The following is a 25,647-nucleotide window of genomic DNA, read 5'->3' on the forward strand; positions in this document are numbered from 1 at the left end:
TTAGTAAATCCAACTCCATTCTGCAGCATTATGTGAGGCAGAGAAGGAGGGGACATCTGTAGAGCACCTGCTGTAGAGAGGGAAGGAAGGGGTTCTACCCCTGAGCACTGTCTACTGTTGGACAGACGGGGCTGACATGCAACAGTGCAGCCATGTACTCAACTACTCACATACACAGCCAGGACAGACAGGGTTGAAGTACAACATGCTCAACTACTCAGGGGTTAGCTCTACATCTTTTCTGCCTCATCTTCAGCAAGAAGAACAAACAGAAGTATCCAGGATGCCCAGCTAAGAAAGACATGGAAACAAGGGAAAAGAGTAGCCCCTAAAATACAAATCACTGCTGACAGCAAATGTCTGATTAAACAGACAAAGAGCTGTCTCTCCATCATGGAAGAAGAGCACAAGAAACCCCTAGGGCCCACCCATGGTGCTCACGGATTCACCTGCATGTTTAGCTATTGACCACTCACTCCAGATACCCAGTGTCACTAAACGATCAATGGAAACGGCACACAGTGAGGAGCTGACATTCCAAGAGTAAGTCATGAGGCAATCACATGAACCCAGCTGCAGACTCCACATCAAATCGGTACAGCTTGGGGGAAAAGCAAGTAGAGGCCTGGTATATGTCAAGGACAGAGATGAACACACTGAGGTTAGTCTTGTATGTTTTCTGAGAAAGTAAGCATTTGAAGAAATGTGAAGTGTCATGAGAGAGAGGCAGGCAGGTCTTCTTGGAGCCAGTGCCATGCTGATATACACTGTGCCCTGGAGAATCATATGCAGATCCCCTTAGAGCAGTGTTCACACTGAAAAAGAAGTCTCACTATAGGAAACACAAACCAGAAAGAGAATGACAAGGAACGGCTGTATACACTAGGAGCTACGACATCTTTATCAACAGCAAGACCAGCAACCATAAGACTCCACACAGCTCCTGGGGCCTCACAGCCTTCAGGAGTTTATACTTTTGTTCCCCCCACAACCCTGTGGGACGGGGTACTTAGGTGACTGCCTAACTTGAAGGAAAAGGAGATGAGAGGGAACGAGTAACTGCTAAGGAATGGTCAGCATGACGTCAAACTGCCCTACGGCTCCAGCATGACACTGTGTTACATATGCAGCTCTCATTTGTCATTTTGAAATCAATTATTAGCTAAATATTGAGCAAGAATGAAAAGCAAATTTGGAGTCTGGCTTGATTTTAGGAATTTTAGAAGCCCCATTCGACGAAATTGGAGATGGGCAAGATGGTTTAAAAACAACCCTGTACATACAATTATGAAGTATGTAACCACACTAACCCATAGTTTCTTTATTAGTTAAATTAACAAGCACTCACGCAACTGGAACCCCAATTTCCTACCCACACTCAGGGGAGCAGGGAGGTACATGGGAGGCCACACTCAGGGGAGCAAGGAGGTACTGGAGGGCACATTCAGGGGAGCAGGGAGGTTCTAAAGGAAACACTCAGGGGAGCAGGGAGGTACTGGAGGCCACACTCAGGGGAGCAGGGAGGTACTGGAGGCCACACTCAGGGGAGCAGGGAGATACACTGAGTGGTGCTCACCGTGATTCTCTTCATGTCTAGCTGGCGCAGCTGCATCATATTCTGAAGGACCGTGTGTTTGTACCATGACTCTTGAGCTATTGGATTGCCATCAAAGGTGATGTCTGAGAGGGACGTTGACTCAGCAAGGCAGGAAACACTGTCAAAGCTGCAGAAGAGAGGCCACTGAATTATTCTGAGGCTTTTCAAACAATATTTCCAGTTTTTAAAAATAAGATTTTGTTTCTTTTTTTTCTTTCTTCTTTATGTGCACACTTGTTTCTGTGAGTGTGTCAAGATTCTCTGGAATTGGAGTTACAGACAGTTGTAAGCTGCTATAGGGGTCCTGGAAATTAAAGCTGGGTCCTCTGGAAGAGCAGCCGGGGCTCTTAACCCCTGAACCATCTCTCCAGCTCTTTTTTTGTTTTGTTTTGTTTTGTTTTTAGACAGTCTTGCTATGCAACCCTGACTGATCTAGAACTTTTGTACTAGGTAGACGAGGCTAGCCTGCTTAGAACTTACAGAGTAGGTAGACTAGGCTAGCCTCAGGCTTACAATAATCCTCACCCTCTAAGAACTGAGATGACAGGCAGGCACCACCATGCACAGCATGTTATGGACTTTGAAAGAATAATTTAGATCTGCAGAAAAATTGAGATGATATACAGAGTTTTCACACACTCCATCCCCGTGTCCCTCTGCACCGTGTGTATGTACGGGTAGACAAGCTGGCACTCCCTTGGTTCCTGGCACTACAGTGCTTACTCTCTGAACTCCACATTCCCTACCCATTCCTGAAAGCAACCATTTCTCAGCACAGCACTTCCTTATATTAGGGACCGGAATCAGCAACAAAGCCTGGGACAGAATGTACTTTTTAGCTATTGCGACGCCACTTCTTTTAGGCCCCTCAGATGGAAGAGGAAATATGTGTGTGTGTACACTGCCCTGTGTGTCTGCATAAGCACATGCTTTAACATGTCTCCATATAGCCAGCTGTGCTCATATTAACAAGCACAAGTTCATACTGATGTCTCCAAATCTCATCTATTATCCAAGCTTCCTCCCCTTCCCTGTCATAAATGCCCACTCCAAAAGGGAGGAGCTTGGCTTATATCATACACTACCCATTTACAGGAATTTTCTATTCCAGTTTAAATGTTTAGAGGCACTGTAATTTTTTTAAACTGCATAAACAAATGACCAATGTTATTTATATAGGCCACCGTGCCCCTCCGTACCCCAGAGATTGGTTCATATATTTGCAATATAGTCAGAATTTCTTAGGGTCAGAGCCTGCATCCCTTACTGAGATATCAAAATCTCTTGATGGTTTTTCAAATGTTACACACCTTGAGGTTCACTCTTTAGGGTTCTAACATTCTGGAACTTGTAACAAATGCACAGAGTATGTGTTTACTGCTAATACTGTATGGAATAATTCCCATGGTTAAGAGAAACTCCCCTGTGTTTTACTCCGTCCCCCAAATTTCTGGAAAGCGCCAATCTTTCTACTCTCATAGTTCTGCGATTTCCAGAATGTTGGATGGCTGGAACCATGTACTATGACTCTTAACTTCTCTCACTTGGCAATATACACCTAGCAGACTTCCACCCATGTCTTCTCTTCATAGTGCATTTTTCATAACTGAGTAATAGTCCATTGTATGATTGTATCACTTTCTTCATTAACTCCAGAGCACGCCTTCATAATATGTGAAGATGTTGTGAATCCTTGTCCACAGCTCTCTCTGGACTAAGCTCTGGATACATAACAAGAGTGCTACTGCTGGCTCACACAAAGGCTGATTACCTGGCCGTAAAAGATACTCAGCTAGGGCTATCAGCTCCCAGTCCCTGCCAGCATTTGGTGTTCACCGGTGTCTCTGGATGCTAGCGACTCCATCAGGTTAACAGTGGCATGGCGTTGTTTCCTCAGCAGTTGCCTACTGACCTGAGCATCTCCCACACGCACGTTTGCCCGTGCTCTATCTTAGTGGCGTTTTCAGAGCCTTTGTTCATTTTAAGTAGATTCTTTGTTTTCTTATTGTTGAGCTTTACAAGGTTTATTAAATACACTATGGTTATGTGTCCTTTACCAGGTGCATGCTTTGCAAGTATTTCTTACCTGTTTCTTTAAAACATAATATTTAACAGCCAGGGGGTAATGGCAAACACCTTTAATCCCAGTACTTGGGAGGCAGAAGAAGGCAGATCTCTGAGTTTGAGGCCAGCCTGGTCTATAGAGTGAGTTCCAAGACAGCCAGGGCTACACGGAGAAACTCTGTCAAGAAAAAAATCAAAACAACAACAAAAAACAAAACAAATAAAAATGTATATTTATTTATATAGTGTGTATATGGATATGCACATGCCATGGCAGATGTGTGAAGGCCAGAGGAAAACTTGTGGAAGCCGGTTCTCCCCTTCCACCATGTGGGCTCATTGGATCAGCTCAGGCCCTTGGGAATGGCATTGGATACCTTTACCTGCGAGTCAACTCCCTGGCCCCTCTTCATTCCCTTAACAGTGTCTTTCCAAAACAGGGGATTGAATTTTAATGATATATAATTTAGTAATTTTCTTTTTTTTAAAATCCTGTTTTAGTTTCTGAATGCTGTCTGAGTTTTCTTCTACAATTTAGTTTTGAGAGTTTTACATTTAAGATTACAACCCATCTTGAGTTAATTCAATGAAAGGTCCAAATTCACATTTTCTCACATTGATGAATTGTCTGCTTTTTTGGTTGAAGATCCTCTGGCTGTATCTATTTGGGTATTTCCAGGCCTGTACTTGGTTCACTGATAAATGTGTCTAGTCTTTTACCTCTGACCTGCTGCTTTAAGTGTTGTGGCTTCAGAGTAAGTCTCTGTAACGCAGCTTTGAGATGATTCTAACACGTCATAGTTCACTCTGCGAACGTCACTGACAAGAACATGAAGTACAGTCCCCTTCCCATGGAGATGTGACATTGTACCTAATCAAGTCACAGGTGAATGACTGCCTTCAACTACGAGGCTCCATAATAAGCATCAGTCTGCCATCCCCACAGACGTACTGAAGACCCAGCCTGTGGCAGGGCTGCTTCTGCCAGCTGTAAATTGTTCTCCCAAGAGTCACTGGCAGCACCAGCTCCACTTGTGAGTGCAGTGGGGCCTGTGCGCCATCATGGATCTTGTCTGTGCTGGTCAAACCACCTCTATGAGTTCCCACCATAGAAAAACACTCCTCAGCTTAATTAGACTTCATATCTACAAAGGCTCCCTTCAATCTGCTCCAGCACCTAGACTGTAACAATTGGGCTCGAAGTGACATAGAAACGTCCTGTGTGGTCACTACGCCTCATCTGTCAAGCTCATTCCTTCCTCCCTTGTCAAGCACTGTGAATAAAAGCAGAGGAACATTGCCTCCCCCACAGGCAATGAACTGTGTGTTAATGAAATCACAGTGTCATGGTAAACTTAACTGTACAAGACAGTCCTTACAGGCTGCTGTGAGCCTTCAAGCTTTGTCCTTCAGCATCATGCCAGGACCCTGGGTACCAACCCTTACACATGAAATGTAGAAACCATCTCTCGACAACTAGAAAACCATACACTGAGATTTTGATTTTTTTAAAGATGGGAATAATCACTTTATAAATATTAGTCCTGAAAAACCTGGGAAATTCATTTACACCAGAGCTCAGCAACTCAATTAATACAAACACTTATGCTGAAGAATAGATAATTTTTCAGGATTTATGTTGAAAATTACACCCCTCTATGAAGAAGAAAAAACACAGAATAGCGTGCTACAAAAAACAACCACATGACAGGTACAGTAATGTTCGTCATTCTTTGTTGTCATATTCAGACAGCTCTTCATGTTTTGATCAGACTCAGTAAAAACATCCGATGTGATGTCACCCCAGAGTTGATCTTTACTGATCTGTGAGTTCACGATCTGAATGTGTGTTAAGGCATTTGAGATACAGCAGGATAATTACAGGAAGGCATTCAAAACAGGGGGAAATGAAGTTTGCAAACTTAAATTTAAATTTAATAATGGCTTTAAGTAGATTTGAATAAACAGCTGCAACTATGCACCAATGCCCTTCCCCAAACCAGTGACTAAGGACAGGAACAGAGAGGAGTCGTGGGGTATTTTAGGTGGTGGGGGGAGAGGGCTGAGAGTTGGGGGTGGGTAATGGAGGCAGGGATGGTGGATGGGTGGCCGTAATGTAACCAGACCTGTCTCTCAGAAAAATCCCAATTTAGAGACATCGTGTAGTGGATCCAAGGAAGGAAAGAGGTTAAGAGTAGAAAGGAGGGAAAGGTTGTTGGAGACCAGTGCATTAAAAACTGTGGCAGTCTCCCTGGGAGTAAAGAGCAGAGGCCCACGGAAGACTGGACTGTGAAGTGGAGTTCCTAATCATTTGGATGTAATAGAGAGAATGCTGAATGATATCTAGGCTTCCCTCTCAAGTGACTGACTACAGTTGTGGCTACAGGGTACAAATGCTGTCAAAATTCATTAGACTATGCTTCAAATGAGTACACCTTATTACATGTAAATTATTTCTCAAAAAGATGATTCAGAAGATTGGAGACTACTTTATAAGAACACAGAGTTCCATGACGGAATAAAACAACAGGGCAAAGTCTAATTGTTCCAGAGCTTCCTACTGATGAAAAATGATAATTGGATTTTCTCATCCTATTCTGAGAATTATTTAAAAGGTTATAGACTATTCAAGCATTAGTATGACCTGATGTATATTACTAATCAGATATATACACCGAAAGAAATGCAAACAGTGTTCCCAGATTCAAAGAAAAGCGTGACGCCTGTATCATACAACAGGCGGGTTCTCTCTGTGTTATTTACCACCTGCAGCTAGATGCAGAGCCTGCGCTTTGCTTCTGCTGCTGTGTGTAATTTTAAATAATGCTATCATCCAAACTAAGGATGCATGGAAATGCAGCTAACAGTCTCAGTAGCGTAAGTCTCCATCGGCCGCCCTCTCAGTACTCCTTTGGGGTTGGTCTAATCTGTTGAAAGAATGGGTGGTGCCACACACAAAACTAGATGTTGTCTTCAACAAACTCAAGGATAAAATGTGCTTGTGTGTATAGCAGAGAGCTGCACACCCAGTGAATGTGGTCACAATGGCACACTTCAGAGATTTGAAAGACGGACAGCTAGCTGATCCACATCTGCAACTCGGACACAAGCAGAAAGACTCCAGGAGGGGAAGCGACTATAATTCTAGGCAGATGCTGTCCTTGATGCCAGCCCCAGCAGCTCCCACCCAACACTCACACATACTCTCTCACACACACTCACATTCACAACCACACATTCCCATGCTTGCGCGTGTGCATGCGCACGCACGTGCACACACACACACATACATTCATACAATACACATGAAATCACTACAAAGATCCATAAAATACGTATAATTATTAGAGTATAAATCATATTTAAAGAAAAAACAGTACAGGAATGCATATTGGTTACCATCAATACACATGATGAACTTAAGAACTGAATAAAATACATTTGAAAAATCTCAAATGAATTAATGATTTGCTCAAAAAATCAGGAAGCAGAAAGATGGGGGAAAGGAGAGGGAGGAAAAAGAAAGGAGGGGAGTGGAAATACAGGAAAGGAAGAGTATAAGGGAGAGAAAGGAAAGAGAGGCAGAAAGAGAGGAGGAGAGGCAAGCCAACAGCCCCAGAAGCAAAACAAAACAACTGCAATGTGGGATTTTCTGAGCCCAGGGATCTCGAGCTTTGGTATGCAGGATCTCTGATGCTGTGGGGTAGTAGACAGATCCCAGGAACTACTCAGGTTAGAAAATCTAACTTGACATTGGTTCATCAATGCAGGACTCAAACAGGGATAGAACAGTGATGGATGCCCCAGCTGCTCCCCAGGGGACACTGCCCATCTCAGCATGTGCCTCATAAGAAGGGAGTTAGGTCTTCTCTGATTAATTTTACATTTAAAAAATAATTTGAAGCATGAATCTGAACTGAACAGGTCTAAAATATTCCAAGAGGAGAATCATTTTCTTAAGATACCCAAGTCTGCTTATGATGGAGGACTCTCATTGGTTAATTAATAAAGAAACTGCTTGGCCTGATAGGTCAGAACATAGGTAGGTGGAGTAGACAGAACAGAATGCTGGGAAGAAGGGAAGTGAGGCAGTCACCATGATTCTCCGACCGAGACAGTCGCCATGCCTCTCCTCTCTGAGACAGATGCCATGGAGCCAGTCGCCAGGTCATACATGCTGAATCTTTCCTGGTAAGCCACTACCTTGTGGTGCTACACACATTACTAAATATGGGTTAAAGCAAGATGTGAGAATTAGCTAATAAGAGACTGAAACTAATGGGCCAGGCAATGTTTAAATGAATACAGTTTGTATGTTGTTATTTTGGGGCATAAGCTAGCCAGGCGGCCAGGAGCTGGGCAACAGGAACACAGCCCGCTGCTCCTCACTACATGCTTACACTATAGAACTCTGACAACAGATTAGATTCAAGGACTCCAAAGATTAGATATTAGATATTAGATATTAAGGGACTGCCACCAATACCTATAGCAACAAAACAGCTCAATCTTGTAAAAAAAATTAAGCTATCTGAAGACCTGTAAAAAACAGGTGGCATAGTCAGACTGGATAAGCCTTCAAAAATTGGACAATCAAAATCTATATAGTCTTAAAATTCTGGGTCTGGAGAGATAACTCAGGCATTTAGAATACTTGCTGCTCCTAAAGAGGACAGCAGTCCAGTTTCCAGCACATATACTGGAAAGTTCACAACTGTCTGTAATTCCAGCTCTAGTGATTCCACTTCCTCTTATAGACACTATGGCGCCCCCCACACACAAATAAATAAATAAAATAAAAAATTTAAAGACACCTACAATATGTCTTATAAAATAAAAGCAGGCTTGGAAATGTGAACAAAATAAAAAAATCAAAGAGTAGATGAAAATAAAGGGATCAAGTCTGTGTTCTTTTTTTTTTAATTAACTGGTCTGTAGAAATGAAAGCCACAAGAGAAAAATCTATCTTTACAGAAGAATTATAGTTAAAAACAGAAGGAGGAAGGAGGAAGAGCAGGTTGGGAGTTAGTATGAATCCGGAATACAATGATGGAAACAGACAAGGCAATGAATGATTGGCACTTCGCTTTGAGATGGGACACTTCACTAAAAGTGAAATAAGCTGGTAAGAGCCGAGCCCTACAATCAGTTTTAACATAGTAAACAAGCTGTCAAAACCTAAGAGGAGCCAGCTCAGTTCTCAGAAATCTTGGTACCAATTTTCATTTGGGTATCAACTTATAACAGTTACTATTAAAGGATTACAACACCTGTCCTGTTCCTAGAGGTAAATATATATACATGCATACGTACATACACAAGGGGAGCGCTAACTCCCTAGGTTAAAAGCCTGGCTCTCTTGAGTCAACACACATTTGCCCAGCTAGGTCACAGCTGTAAAAGGCAGAAATCCACATCAGTGCCTTAGTGCCAGGATGGAGCGCAGTGGGTGAGAAAACAGGCTCTCCCAACTCTCTCAAGAATGCAGTGAAGGGAAGTGGTACCTGAGCAGGGACACGTGGGTGCCCATGCTTAGTACGCTAATTGTCACTGGAGAATAGATGAGGAGGAAGCAGGAGTCATTCCTATCTAGGTCAGGCAGACAGATGGCTTTGTGAGGTGAAAGAGACTGAAGTAGAGCAGGGAGAGGCATGGCATGGGCACCCTCCCACCCCATCCCCACACGCAGGTCAGATGAATCCAGAGTGCTGGCAAATAGAAGGTTTTGATACCGATGTGTGCAAAAATGAAAGATGCCCTCACAGGAATACCCACTATTACCAGAACTCTTCTCTAACTGCCAGAAGAATTCTTCCCTGTAGCAAACCCTTCCACAAGCTGACTCCACCCCTGTCCAGGATGGAGTGCTTTGAGCAGCCCATATGTCCTTGGCCAGGGTGACTACTTCCAACTGGTACCTGACCTAATTAAGGACACTCAAAATTCTCAGCAGCAACACCTCCCAAATTGAGTCACCAGGATCTCCAGAAAATGGAGCTGTGATCCAGGATGGGGCTTGGCGTTCACACTTCTACTAAGGTTCCCAGTGGGATGAATGCTGATGGTCCAGAGACCTTGAACCTTCCACTCCTTGGAAACTTCCTGCCCGAGTCTGCACGGAGGGGAGGGGATGCTCTTCCTGGTGGAGCCGTAAAGGGACAGACTGGTACACACAGTGCTGGCTTCCCTACAACCCGCAGCATTCATGTCTGCCACTTGGGGTTTGGTGTGTTCTCTGTGACTTGATCATACAATTGTAGGAGACAAAAGCCAAACATTCAATCTCTGCCACTCTCAACAATGTCATCTCTGGTGTTTTACAAAAGGAAATGTGTAAGAAATGACTACAACAACAAAAATCAAGCTCCTTAAGGAAAGAGGTGGGGCACAGACTGTCCTGAGTTAGGAAAGACGCAATGACAGAGGGAACCCCGCTACAGCAGTGGGCAAAGGTGAGCGTCCTCTGTGTACTTAGGATTTCCCTGACTCACTGGACAGGAGCCCCTGGTAGCACACTCAGGTCCTCTGTGCTGTTTTAGGAGAACAAACAGTCAACACCCTGATGGATAAAGCAGCAAGACTCCCCAGGCCCCGGCAGAGAACTCCTGCCCTTCTAGCAGATTCATTCAGTGATTCCCAGGGAATCTCACTGAATATTAAAACTGACAGTCTCTGACTTGAAGGTTTCCAGCAGACACTGCCAATTTATTTTTAAGCCATTAAGTGAGAAGTTTTATTTAAAAAAATGACCTGAATAGACATCTGTCAAAAGCATGTATGCAATCAGCCAACAGGCACATAAAAAATCATAATGAAATTCCAGCTGAAGCCACAGTGAGTCACTATCTCATCATGTTTGTTAGAAGGGCTACTATCAAAACGTAAGGAGTGGCTGTTGGCGAGGACAGTGGGTCCCATGACGCTACTCAAGGGTTTCTCACAGGTTTGCATTCTGAATACTGGTTCCCCACCCGGTGGTGCTATTTTAGGAGGCTTCTGAAGGTCAGGCCCAGCTGGCCTAGCAGGTCACTAGGGCATGGTTTCCAAGGCTATACTGCCCTGGTTCTTGCCTTGCTTGCTCTCTGCTTCCTAGTCATCTACAATGTTAAGGGTCCCCACCACACCAGTGCCTCAGCAGCATGCCTTCCTCATCACAGGGGCCAGAAACCCACAGAAGTCCTCAGTCAAAATGAATCTCTCCTTCCTCGGTTTGCTTCTCTCAGACATTGTGGCCGCGGTGATGCAAAAGTAGTATGTGGAGGAAGGGAGCCTTTGCATTCTGCCACATACTGCTGGCAGGGGTTTAAGCCAGGCTAGTCAAAATGAAAATCAGTACAGAGCACCTTAAAAGTTAAAAACAGAGCTGTGATGTGAGCTGGCAATCCCATTTTCTATCCAAAGGAAACAATGTGACAGTGTGAAGAGACACACTGCTTCCCATGCTCATGGCCACACCACTCACAGAGCTAGGATATGGAACCAACAGCAGAATGGACACAGAAGTGTGGTATAAGTTGCCAATGCCTGATGAGCAGCATCTGAGGGTGGCTACACTGTCCACGTGTATGTGTACTCATGGACACACATGCACATACACAAGCACCGAGACACACATGAATGTGCACATGCACACACATGAATTCCCACATGCACACACACACACACACACACACACACATGCACACACACACAAGAAGAAAGGAGATTCGAGGTGTGTGTAGTGTGTATGTAGCACAATCTTTGTTAACCTCAGAAGGCAATCTTGACTTTTGCAGCAACAGGGGTAAATGTGGAAGACATGGGATTGAGAAAATAAGTCAGGGACAGAGGGACAAATCTATTTTATCTTACTTATATGTGGAGTCTCTGAACTTACAGAGCACTGAACAGAACAGAGGTTACAAGGACTTGGGACAGGAGCAGTGAGTGAGTGGAAGGGCAAATGCAGAGACCATGTTCAAAGGACACATCTCTGTTAGAAGGAATACATTCAGGAGAGCTGCTGTATTGCATGGTGAATATATTTAACAACAATGTTTCATATTTTTGAAAAATGCAAATTGGTCTGGTCATTCCACAAGACATACATAGTTTGCTTTCTGTTGCTGCAAAGACGTCACCACCAACAGCAATGTGGGGAGGAAAGGGTTAATTTGTCTTATTAAACTCCAAGGGCCTTCAGAGCAGGACTCCAGGCAGGAAGCTGGGGGGGAAGGAACTGAAGCAGAACCCACTGCCTTCTGGCTTGCTCCCCGTTGCTTACTCAGCTTGCTTTTTTTTTTTTTTGTTTTGTTTTTTTTTTGTTTGTTTGTTTTTTTTTTTTTGGTTTTTTCGAGACAGGGTTTCTTCTGTAGCTTTTGGAGACTGTCCCGGAACTAGCTCTTGTAGCCCAGGTTGGCCTCGAACTCACAGAGATCCGCCTGCCTCTGCCTCCCGCGTGCTGGGATTAAAGGCGTGCGCCACCACCGCCCGGCACAGCTTGCTTTTTTTATACAGCTCAGGCTCACCTACCCAGGGATGGCACAGCCTACAGTGGGTTTGCACCTCTTACATCAATTAGCAATTAAGAAAATGCCCCAAAGGCATGCACACAAGCCAACCTGTGGAGGTAATTCCTCAGCTGAGAGTCCTTCTTCCCGGGTGTGTGAGGCTGACAGCTGAAGCTGATTAAACAGCATATATCTACATTGCAAGTCGGTTGATTCCTGTACCTCTTCAATTGAGTCCAAGCTTAGAGCAGAAGATAAAGGCTAGGATTACCAAACACCATGTCAGCAGTTCCTTGGAGAGACACTCCAGTAAGTCTGTTCCTCATAATGGAACAGCACGGTGTTTGCGTTTCCGTCACAACGGAAGCACGCTCTCAGAACAGCACGTCCTGCACTCTCAGAGCCAGCTCGCTTAGTTCCTATGATCTCGTCAATGAAGACTAGGATGAGCTGAGGGACAGTTATGACAGCGGTTCTATAGGGAGAAAGAGTAATGAAGACACGAGTGTGGGATATCTGGACTCTACATGACACCTGGGTAGAGCTTGAAAATCTAACAAGCAGAGTTTCAGGCCTTTTCTAAAGTGTACAGCTCAATTACAAGGAAAGGTTTACATAGAAAAGCCAATCTTTCAGTTGAAGATTAGAGTGTATCATTAGCTCCTAGGTAAAATGATCATTTTATTGGTTTCTAAGGAATTCATGGCCTGTAAGTAAAGGCAGAGATGACCTATGATCTGTTTCAACAGTTTGAAAACCTGGTAGACAGAGCTTGCAGTTTAAGCCATGATGATACCAGACTTGTTATCACAATATAAACTACTGCAAAACGGGAGAAAAAAGTAAAATCCAAGTGATAAATGAGACGTGGCATAGGGCTGTGCCCCCTGGAGAGAGAGAAAAACACACGAAAATCACATTCACTGTGGCTTCTGCCTAGAGACACTTTCCAGATCACAGGTATGTAAACAGACCTGTATGAATTTTGGGGTTAGTGATTTGGAGTCCTGCCTTATATAGAAATCCCTCCCCATATATGTAGGCTGCATACACCTTTCTCACATAACCCCAAGGGGCAAAACAGAACATGGGGAAAAATGCAGGGAAATCACCATCTCCTATGGCTCCTGTGTTTAGTGTAAGGATAACATAAATATGTATCTTAAAATGTGTCATCTAGTTCAAGAATAAGTATTACTCTAGATCTGACCTTATTCAATTAAAAAAACTGTAAACATTCAAAAAGACTTTCAACTAAATCAAAGTGATTCTCCAGTAGGTAATCAAACAGAAACATAATACTTTTCAGTAAGACAACACAACCCACACTCTCATCAATGTCTTTGGGCACTGTGGAATGCCCAAGACGAGTTCTTAAAAACTGCCAGACTAGAAAGCAAGCAATGAAATATAAAACACATACTGTGGAGGAAAAAAAGTACCAATGAAAACACAAGACGTCGGAAGTACAAAGTCAGGACTTAGACTGCACACAGTTTGTAAAATCACACCTCCACACTAAAGGACACTCCCTTCCCTTTGCAACAGATGACTTAGGAGCTACCTCAAGGAAGATGTCAGTTTTCTTCAAGAAAAAAATGTTAATCTTCTCAAATGTTCAAAGAGTACGCAGTTGACAGCTTACAGCACTGAAGAGACTCTTGGTCGGAAGATCTTGAGACCGTGTGAACACCACTGCAAACTGAGCTTAACTTAGCTTATTTGTCCTGCTTACTTTTGAAAAGATTTACATCCTAGGCTATGGCCACAGGAATCAGCAATAGACTGAATCCTGAGACAGCTAACATGAGAGAATTTGCTGAATGAGGCCATTAAAAGATCTATGAGATGCAGGAGAGGTTCAGCAGATCCAACTGTCTCTTCTGGTCACTCTGGGCACCAGAAATACATGGGAAACACACACATGCAGACAAAATGCTCAAACATACTTTCAAAGAAGTTGTTTATGAATACTGAGAATCATCAGGTTCAGTGTGGTTTTATTTACTCATTCATTAAAGCGAATAATCATTACCAGCTGACTTGTGCCAGATGTGACAAGCTACAACAACATGAGCTGACTGGGCATCCTGGGTTCTGCAAGACTGAGTGCAGAGGAAGAAAAAGAGGAAATCATTTCTTCATTTGGGGCTGGATACCCAATGAATGAAAAGAATTTTTTCCATTTGGGCTTGAGTTTTGATTGTAAGAAGAATCACATTTCCTCCAGTGGATCAAACTGGAAGGACACATTTGGGCTTTGACATAACTGATTGTAGACAGGAGTGTCTGCTCAAATTAGCTGACTAATGAATTCAGTCATTTCAATGCTTTGTCCTTGTCTGTTTGCCTCTGTATCAAGTGGTCACCTCACCGCAGGTAGGGTTTCATTTGAACACTAAGGCTTTCTTCGTCTTGCATTTGGCAGTAGACACATCTATTATGCATATCTATATCTGTATCTATATCTGTACAGTCTACAGTGAATCTATAGAAACACTATGAAAAAAGGTGAGCTACTTAAGAATGCTCCTAGGAGGTCTTGTCTAGTTCCCCTTCCCCAGGGGATCTATGTATATATGTTTCTCTTAGGGTTCTCCTTGTTATTTAGCTCTCTGGGGTCTATAGAAAATTGGGAACATGGGGGTGAGGGGAGAAGGAAAGGCGAAAGGGGAAGAGGAGGGGAGAAGGGGAGTAGGGAGGAGAACTATAGGGAACAGGATGGTTGAAATGGGGGAAGGACAGAGATGGAGAGCAAGGGAAGAGATATCTTGATCAAGGGAGCCATTATGGGGCTAGCAAGAAACCTGGCACTAGAGAAATTCCCAGGAATCTACAAGGATGACCCCAGTTAAGACCCTAAGCAATAGTGGGGAGGGTGTCTGAACTGGCCTTGCCCTGTAGTCAGATTGATGACTATCTTAAATGTCACCAAAGAACCTACATCCAGCAACTGATGGAAGCAGATGCAGAGAACCACAGTGGAGCACTGGGCTGAGCTCCCAGAGTCCCATAGAAGATAGGGAGGAGTGAGAATACAAGCAAAGAGCTCAAGACCATGATGGAGACACCCATTGAAACAGCTTGCCTGAACTAATGAAAGCCTTCCAATTTTGGCCTGACAGCTAGGGAACCAGTATGGGACTTAACTAGGCCCTCTGAATGTGACAGTTGTATGACTGGGGCAGACTGCAGAGCCATTGGCAGTGAGGCCAGGACTTCTCCCTACTGATTGTTCTGGCTTTTTGGAACCCATTCTCTGGAGGGATACCTTGCTCATCCTAGATGTAATGGGGAGGGTCTTAGTCCTGCCTCAAAGGCATGTGATAGACTTTGTTGACCCGCCATGGGAAACCTTACCCTCTCTGAGGAGTGGGTGGGAATGGGGTGGTGGGCAGGAGGGGGGAAGGTGGAGGAAGCAGGACAAGTGGAAGGAATGAGAAATGGATTTGGCATGTAAAGTGAGAAAAGATAGTTTTTTTAAAAGAAATAAAATTATTAATAAACAGACAAAAATGCTGTTAAAAAAAGAATTCTCCTAGTAGGTTTCTTGGGTTTGTTTTTTAAATTGCAAATTTAATCTATTTATACCTTAATTTTCTGAATATATTTTTAATTTCTTCCTGTTTGATAAAAAACCAAAATGGAAACCATACATATTGTTTTTGCTTCTGAACCAAGAAAAAAAAAACTACCCAATATTTAATTGCAAATAATTTTAAGGCTTAAGGGCCTTCCTTTTAAGAATATGCAACAAAAGCTCCTATTCTAGAAACTTCACATTAACAAAACCTCAGAGGTCTTTGATACATCATTGCTTTTAAAATGTTAATTCAGCTGGGTAGTGGTGGCAAATACCTTTAATCCCAGCACTCGGGAGGCAGAGGCAGGTGGATCTTTGTGAGCTCAAGACTAGCCTGGTCTACAGAGCGACTTCCAGGACAGGCTCTGAAGCTATACAGAGAAACCCTGTCTTGGAAAACAAAAAACAAACAAACAAACAAGCTGTCAGTTCAACTCATAGCTACTGGGAAGAGCCTATCCCCTGAGTAGTATAAGACCAACTAACTCTCTCTCTCTCTCTCTCTCTCTCTCTCTCTCTCTCTCTCTCTCTCTCTCTCTCTCTCTCTCACACACACACACACACACACTATTTCCATATGGCTTTTTCAGATGCCTTTAGTGTCAGCTATTCTTCCCCTATTCCCTCCTCTACCCTCCCCTCCCGTCCTTCTTTCCACTTCCCCACCTCACCTTCATGTCAACCTGTGTTCAGTTCAGAGGGGTGAACAGTGACTCATGACTGGCCAAAGTGAGAGAATAAGCATCCGTGGACAGCTCAGACATAAATGGGACATAAATATATATGTGTGTGTGTGTGTGTGTGTGTGTGTGTATATATATATATATACACATATGTATCACATGCTAACACACACACACACACACACACACACACACACACACAGAGCTCAGGGACCATCATGGAAGAGGAAGTAGAAAGATTGTAAAAGCCAGAGGTCAGAGAAAACTGGAGACAAGTAATGTCTCTTGGACATGACTGGGCCACTCTCTCCAATTCACGGCAGTTATGGATGCCTGAACAAGACCTGCACAGGAGCAAGCCAGTCAGTATTCTAGATTGGAGGGAGGTGGGGCTTATAAGCCCCTATCCCTTGCTAAGGATCTATGGACAATTGATGGCTTCTAAGAGAGGCAGAGCCAGTTTTCTTTAAGGGTATGGCCAATGGTTGGTCTCTAGAACCCTCTCTCGGTGACCTTCTCCAGTAGATGATCCCATATCCATCAAGATATGGGCAGCACAGACTGGATGCAGTAGGTTATTAAAAAAGAGGGACAGAAAGTTGGAATAAGGCTGGGATGGATCTGGGAGGAGTCAGGGGTAAATGTGATTAATGATTTATCTACATCTACGACAGTCTTAAAGAATTAATAAAAATTATATTAAAAATGTGGCACATACTTGTAATACCAACACTAAACAGTTTAGTTACACAGCAAGTTCAAGACTAGCCTATGCTACATAGCAAGACCCTCTTTCTAAATAAACATACATACATTCATGCTAATTCATTGCCAAGAATAGCTATCAACCTCTCAGCTTCTTAAGTGTGAATTCAGCCTGATGCAAAGTATGTGCATACCCAGCAAACAAAATCTTTGTTTAATTTCAGTTTAAGAAGGCTTCTATTGAGAAAAAAATACCTCAGTTTATTTGAACTCATGAAAAGGAGTCTTTATAACTAAAATAAATGGAGGTAGAAAGTTCACGGTGACTTCAAATCATATGTGTTTATTGATAAGCTGGTTGAGAAGGCTCAGAAAATCTCTAACTGACCAATGAAACCCACAGAAGAAAGGCCATCTTTGAACTGAGAACATAAATGTGGAATGATTAACCTCAACATTTTCTCCAGAGGACCTAGACAGTCAGTAAACTCAGGGCCACTCCCCGCTTCAGAATGCCTCACTACAACCTAGGGCAACATTTCTATGTACTTTTGTACCTGCAGAGTTAATATTTCAAATGACTACAGATAAGAAATGACAGACATAGAGGATAATAAAACAATGCATACAGTAATGGTGAAACAAAAAATGTAATGATGTGCATTAGATTTCTGTGCCTCTCTCCTTCGGTGACCACATAAGAGAATAAACAAGCACGGCAGAGGCCCCAGACTTCCTTCCTTCCTTCCTTCCTTCCTTTCTTTCTGTTTTTTCTTTCTTTTTTAAACTGTACTTGCTTCATGAACTCTGACCCTTCAATAAACTACAAGGCTTACAAACACTGTCCTCAGAAAACACCATTTCTGATAGTTGCTGAGACCAGAAAGAGGAGAATCACAGTGCAGAAGGAAAAGCCATAGGGTCACACAGTCAACTTCTCAACAGCCCATTCAAACAAGACTGCTACCATTGGGGTCATCTGGCTTTCAGGGCTCCCTAATAACTCAAAGAATGAACCTCTATACTCTATTCATGTCCTTTAAATACTTTTCTTGGCAGTCAACTCCATACACAATTCAGTGAATTAGAAGACACATGTAAGTACATTGTTAATAGTTCAAAGAAAACCTCACCCAAGTTAGATTGTACAAAATACAAAGACTCAGAAGACACACAAAGGAGTTGACTTCTGGTGCTCATTTATCTACAGAAACACTTAAAGTTACACCACAAAGTTCTAGGAGAATGGCAGTGATGTTAGTTTCTATAACAGAGGGAAATCTTGGGCTTGCTTAATATGTATAGGTCCTGAGCTCCAACCCCACCAACACACACACACACACACACACACACACACACACACACACACACACACGAAGGAATAGGAAAAAGAGATCATTAATGGTTATAATTCCTAACAGAATCCACTAGAGTCTTCTCCTTTAAGAAAAAGTATTTTTTGTGTTTTTATGAGTATTTTGCCTGCACTATGTATGTACACTACATGTATGCCTGGTGCCTCCAGAAGTTAGAAGCAGGTGTTGGATTCACTGAAACTGAAGTTACAGATATTTGTGAGCCACCATGTGGATTCTAGCCCTCAGATAGACAAGAATTTTTCCTAAGCCATGGCCACATTCGTGGATCTTTTGCATACCCTGGTGCTGGTTGGAGGCTGCCCACCCCCGGTTAGCATATGTCACCAAACCTGGTAACCTGAATTCATTCCCCAAGACCACGTGGTGGAAGGAGAAAACCAAAGCAACAAGTTGTCCTCTGACCTCCAATGGGTGCTGTAGCACATGCCCCTGCACAATAATAAATAGTAAATGAGAAAATAAATGCTAAAATAAAAAAGACAGCACTGAGAACACTGTGACTGCTTTGTAAAAAGTTGAGCTAAAGACATGGCTCAGTGGTTAAAAGCTTTAAACGCTCTTGCAAAAAGACCCAAGTTTAGTTCCCAGAACCCAAAGCAGGTGGCTCACACTCCTTGCAACTCCATTTCTAGGAGATCTTCTGGACCCTTCATGTATGTGGCATACACATCACACATACTCACATACACATGCACGAATGCATGCATGAATGCAAATAAAACTATTTTTTTTTTAAGTTTCAAAGGCAGAGTGTAGTGGCTTACATATGTATTTCCAGGAATTTGGAAGATAAGGCAGGAAGATTGCTATAAGTTCAGTAAGACTCTGTCTTAAAAAGTTAACAACAAAACACGACCATAGCAAAAAGTTTCAGTAAAACTCAGAGAAAGCTGAGTCCAAAGCACTATCATTATAAGGAAAAGAGGTCTGCCAGGTACATCCTTGCAGGGAGTAATGCTCCATCATCCTTGTGCTTTAGGAATTCCAGTGCATGGGAACACTAAAAGGCAACCTTATATTTTCCATATTATTCTATAAATGCCTTGCAGCCATTGTTCCTGAATAGACACAGCTCAGAGGTGGCCCTATGCATAGGCTCCCCTGCATATTCAAAAGCCCTTGTTTCAGTAGGTTTTTCTTGTACCTAGAAGTTCTGGACAACAGCCTTGCTGACAAACCAGTACATCAACCCTAGAAGCCTGAGACATCTGCCATGAGAACATGATTATTTACGGCTTTAAACCTCATGGGTCCAGGCAGCAAACAGAACCTGAATGACCTAGCAACAGCATGACAAAGGAAGGACACAGCAGAAGTAGACCCTCTATTGGAGGAGTTAGATCCTGACTGGAACTGCCTACACACTGGTAAATTTCGCACAAAGAGCATGACGAAATAATGGGCAGCACACACATATTCCTTTGTTGTTTCCAGTTCACGGTCTAGTAGAGGATAATTTAAAACCAGAGCACAAGCTACACGTTTCAATAACAATATACCCAGCTCAGGAGGCAAGAGCCCACAGAAACTCTCAAACTTTAAAAACCAAACTTATAGTGAGAAATTTCCCTATTTCCATTATAAACCAATTCATACATTCCTAGAATTAAGTGCCCCCCTCCTCACATACACACATACACACACACACACAGAGAGAGAGAGAGAGAGAGAGAGAGAGAGAGAGAGAGACAGAGAGAGAGAGAGAGAGAGAGAGAGAGAGAGAGAGAGATCCAGTCACAAACCAAAGTAGAAAAATTGCATAAAACAGTGTTTTCCTTACAGTGTAGTGTGGACTCTGATATTTTCTCTTCTTATTTTCCAGGTCCTGAGGCACCAAGCTGGTTAGTTATAGCATCCCTGGTATGTTCTGACTTGAGGTTGTAAGACACACAAATAAGTTTTCAAGTCAGATATAGTTTTTTGTTTTACCTTGAGTTCTTGAACTGAGTTTAAAACTACAGAATTGGGTTGGGGGCGGGAACTATGGAATTGGAAACTGCAGAAAGTAACTCCAAATGCTGCATTTAGCATGTGAACTCTTGGTGTCATTTAATCTGAGAGGTACAGGGTGATCTGGTTATTCTGATATGGAGAAGAAATGAAAAGGTGATTGCCAAAGGAGGCAGACACAAAGACTGAGCAGAGGTAAGGGATGCCTTAAGGGACTAGGTGGGACAGAATGTTGAGCATTGTGGAGGAAATGAGAACTGGAAGATTAAGCATGGCCTGTTTTGCAAGTTCCCTCTTCTGGCGTCTTCTATACTGTCTTAAAAGTACCTGAGTGCTCACACTTAGGAAGGAAATTCTGACATGTACCAACATAGATGAACCTTGAGTATACTATGCTAAGTAAAATGGGCTGCACATAAAAATGCAAACACTGCAGGATTCCATTCAAGTGAGGGATCCCCCTCCGGAAATCAAATTCAGAGACAGAAAGTAGCGTACAGGACACTAGCAGCTGAGGCCAGGGAGTAATGCATAATGCAGACTTTCTTTGTAAGTTCAGAGCTCTAGGTTTGCAAGATGAAAGAGCTCTTGAGGCTGGCTGCAAAAAAGCATGGCCACACCTCACACTACTGATACACACTTTCAAAACAGCATTACACTGCAAAAGTCCTCGCCAGAGCCTCAGTAGATTCTTAGAACAGGGACAGCAAGTGTTGGGAGCAGACATGACTAGGTTGTTCTGGCAATTCCGGAAGGGCTTGGCAAGAATAGACTACCTTTTGCCGAGTGGTGATGGCACACGCCTTTAATCCCAGCACTCAGGAGGCAGAGACGTGGGGATCTCTGTGAGTTCAAGGCCAGCCTGGTTTAAAAGAGCTAGCTAGTTCCAGGACAGGCTACAAAGCTACAGAGAAACCCTGTCTCTGGGAGGGAGAGCTATGGGGGATATACTACCTTTCTCAAGATAGCTGACTCCTGAACTAAGCTCAGGCTCAACATGGAAACAAAGGCTAATGGAAGGGTTCTAGGTATGACTTTATGGCAGAGGTCATCAGGGCAGGGTTCTAGGTATATCCTGATGGCTGAGGTCACCGGGGCAGGGTTCTAGGTATGTCCTGATGGATGAGGTCAACAGGACAGGGTTTTAGGTATGTCCTGATGGCCAAGGTCAACAGGGATCCTCCATGCCCAGGAGGCAAGTTTCCTTCCTGTACATGCACATCCCAAAGAAAGCCCAACTACAGATCAGATGCGCTCCCTCAGGACAGCATTCTCTGCATACGCAGACCCTCAATTTACCATCTGCATTCACAGAGCCCTTTAAAAAGAAATAAATTGCCTTAGTCATTGTTCTATTGCTTCGCAGAGACACCATGACCATAGTAACTCTTATGAAAAGAAAACATTGAGTTGGGGCTTGCTTATATTCCGAGGTTTAGTCCATTATTGCCATGATGAGAGGCTTGGCTGCATGCAGGCAGACATAGTGCTGGAGAGGTACCTGAGAGTTCTCCATCCAGACTGGCAGGCAAAGGAGGAGAGCGAGAGTGCCACTGGGCCTGGCTTGGGTTTCTAAAACCCCAAAGGTCAAATGCAGTGACACACTTCCTCCAACAAGGCCATACTCACCCCAAGGCCACACCTCTTATCGTCACTCCCTAAGCATTCAAATATGAGCCTATGGGGACCATTCTTATTCAAACCACCACATAAATCTATCTACGAATTTCATAGTGAAATCTCATTTTGGAATTTTCTGTATTTACAAGGCATCTAAGAGTTGATGCAAATGGATCATTAAGAATCCCAACAACTTGGTGAAAACCTAGGAAGTCCTACAACAGAAAGGGTCAATAAACTTTCCCCTCTAAATGGCCACATACTGGATAATTTCAATTGTCAGATGCAGTCAGCATCTCTCAGAGAGGACCAGAAGATCCTATGGTATATGCTATTATTTTGTTGCTTCTTCTTTTCATGACCTCTGCTACTCAGGAACACTGGGCTGTAAAGCCTCTATTAACCAGAATATGGAGTCCAGAAAATGCACTGAGTTATCATTAAAGGTAGTCTCTAGCGGTCTGTGGCATAGCTAACTGACATATATGTATCTTAAGTAAAGTTTACACAAATGTTTTCATGGCTTGATCCCCAAGAGATTTTTCTTCCCCAGACCCAATATACTCATGATACAAAACCTCTGGGCCACTGGGCGGTGGTGGCACATGCCTTTATCTCAGCACTCAGGAGGCAGAGGCAGGCAGATCTCTGAGTTCGAGGCCAGCCTGGTCTACAGAGAGAGTTCCAAGACAGCTAGGGCTACACAGAGAACCCTGTCTCAAAAAACCAAAAAACCATACCTGTGGCCACAGATATCAATACAGAGCAACAGATCCAATTTGCCTCCGACACAGATCTGGGAACACTACAGAAAAGCTGAAGCTTAGCCTCCTACACAGATAGGGGAACACTATAGAAAAGCTAAAGCTTAGCCCACGGAGATCACAGAGAGGGCAGTCACGGGGAAAACAAAAACCTTGCAATGCTACCTCACTTATTTCTCAATTTCTTAGGAAACCATGCTTTTTCAAGAAAAAAAAATCCCATTATTTTTATTTTGTTGGCTGGGTGAACCTCCCTTCCAGACTTTGAAAGAAAGTTGTCCAGTATATAAGCAACCAGTGCTGACTCCTTACAAACCCAGAGTTTAGGAGTTCAGAGAGCTTGGTGCCCTGGGGCCTGGGCATAACCTACATATAAGCAAATACATACCTCTTAAGTTGCTCACAAGTGAACAACAAGAAGAAACTAGTTCACCGCAGACTGGGGAAATCTAAGGCTTTGCAGCAGCTTAAACTAATTGTGCATATCAGATATTTACAATATGATTCATAACAGTAGCAAATTACAGTTATAAAGTAGCAACAAAATAATTTTGTTTGGGGGGTCCCCATAACATGAGGAACTGCATTAAAGGGTCGCAGCATTAGGAAGGGCGAGAACTACCGCTTTAGAGCTTTGGCAGTCTTTAGATAGAAATCCCCTGAAGAAAACCAGTGCCAACAGAAGAAGTTATGCACATGCACACACACACACACACACACACACACACACACACACACGACAGCAGGGCAGCTAGAAAAGTCCCACACAGGCTGAGAGGAACACGGAAAGGCCTGCAGAAAACTTCCATGCTTCTCACCATCTTCAGATAACTGTTTTCTTTTAGAGATACAGGATAGGAAGACGAGGTTGAACCCAGGAATGGGGGGTGGGGGCAGTGAACAGGAAGATGAAAAACCCATGGTTTCTAGTGCTCAGAAGCACAGACCTGGATTCCGGGAAGAGTGTGCTTTTAAGCTTAGTGATTCCCCTTTCACAAACGGTCTTGAAGAGAAACTGAAGAGGACAAGTCATGGAATAAAGTCCAAACAAAGATCTAGGGAAGGAGGCAGGACAGACTAGGGAAGTGGAGGTCTTTCTGCACTGGGAAGCAGCCTCTGCCTCTGCTTCAGTTCTGTGACCTCCCACACTAACCCGGAACAAGACATCACAATATAAGGACAAGGACGGTAACCAAAATGTGTGTGTTCGTCTATTCTAACGCCCTTCTCTGCAGAAACTATCTCAGCAGGCAGGCAGGGCCGATTCCCATGCAGCTCAGTGACAAACATAGCCTGCTTTATTACAAATGCTCAGCGGCTGTGCGAACTGCAGATGATAATTCATGAAAGAAACTAATTCAGTTGAGTGAGGCAGTGGCTGTCAAACAAAGGACAGCGAATCCACACTGACGACCCCACGCAGCCCACCAGCACAGCTAAAGAAAGGCCATGCTTTGCTAATTGCATCATCTTTAGCAACAGAGGCAGAAGACTCGAGAGCTTCCTTTTCCCAACAAAGAACTTTGTCATGGGCGGTCCTCCCATTTTCAAATGTAAAATCTGTCAGGACAGTAAAACTCTCCACTCCGCTGGCTATCTCAAAGCATTAGAGCCCACACAGACAAGTTATCTATTAATGACGAGTTGGGAGTTCTCACATACCTAGATATATTGTTGAAGCTGAGAAAGAGGCGTTGGAGGCAGGGCAAATTATCCACATCACTCTAGAAGAAAACAGAAAGCAAAAATTTATCAGTTGAAAGAAAAAAAGTACCGTATTTTAAAATGCTTTCTTGTTCAGCTGCTGGAAGGCATTCATGTCGCTCCCCCTCCCGCAACCTCGCTCCACCGTTCATTTCTAGAGCACTCGGAGATCCATTCTTTGCTGCAGAGCGAGTGGGAGGGTTTCAGCACATCCGCAGGATGAGCTGCACCAGCGCCAGCAAGGTAAAAAGCAGTGGAGGGAGCAGGGAGCGCTGCGGCTAGCCTCCTTCAGCGTGCTTTTGGGAAGGATGCCAGGATGCTACTTCAGCATTTACTGTAGCATAGCGGTGTGATCAGGGCTTGTTCAAAGTCACTTTTCAAAGGGAGACATCCAAAAGCTTTCCAAACAATGGTATAAATTTCAAAGCGATTTGCTCATTATTCTCAAACTTGGAAATAGATCCAATAGAGGAACACCCCCCAAACAAAAAGCAGACCATAATGTCATTGGAGGGCACGATAAGGTCAGCTCCTAATCTAGGCACAACCCGAAGGTTTAGATTGTGTGCTCAAACACGCGCTAAAAGCATCCCTGCAAAGAAGTTGCCCTTAGTCAATACTGAAGTATTTAGGCTGGGATGATTAAAAACTGTTACAAAATAAATACGCCCAACTTCATCAGGGAAAAGACAAACAAACAAGAAACCTTCTGAAAAGCATGGCATACTAGCGGCACGGACTCTGCAGAGGAAGTGGAGCAATCTGACTTAGTCCAGAGAAGAGAGCAGCCGAGGCAGCTGCAGGTGCCAAGTGGAGGGTGGGCTAATGGGGCGGAGGGTAGACTGACGTGCAGAGGGTAGTGGGCTGGAGGGTGGGCTGGCACGGTGGCCACACAACCCCAGAGGCTGAGACAGAGCATTCTGGACTCCACGCACTCAGCCACTTCCCATGTAAAACTGTTTTGTTTCCAGATCAGCATCTGCCTTCTGTAGTGAGTGTCATCGCTGCTCCCTGAAAAGCCTGATTCACAAGGGTGAGGAGTGGCGTCTAGATCTTTCCATGGTCAAGGTGTAAGTCTATAGACCACCGGACGGCAGATTAACCACACA

The 25,647-nt window shown here is 43.6% G+C and overlaps 1 protein-coding gene across 2 annotated transcripts in view; it reads right to left on the bottom strand.

Annotated features, from left to right (window-relative positions):
- Positions 1-25,647, bottom strand: part of Lrrc49 (leucine rich repeat containing 49) — a 107,389-nt gene that overhangs the window by 38,251 nt on the left and 43,491 nt on the right. For both annotated transcript variants that reach the window (XM_038322968.2, XM_038322969.2), the window contains 2 exons: positions 24,497-24,558; positions 1,577-1,724 (listed from right to left, as the gene is read on the bottom strand). In XM_038322968.2, coding sequence (XP_038178896.1) covers positions 1,577-1,724; positions 24,497-24,558 — 210 coding nt within the window. The remainder of the gene's footprint in view (positions 1-1,576; positions 1,725-24,496; positions 24,559-25,647) is intronic.

This window comes from Arvicola amphibius, chromosome 3 (genome assembly GCF_903992535.2).
Source record: "Arvicola amphibius chromosome 3, mArvAmp1.2, whole genome shotgun sequence".
Lineage (NCBI taxonomy): Eukaryota > Metazoa > Chordata > Mammalia > Rodentia > Cricetidae > Arvicola > Arvicola amphibius.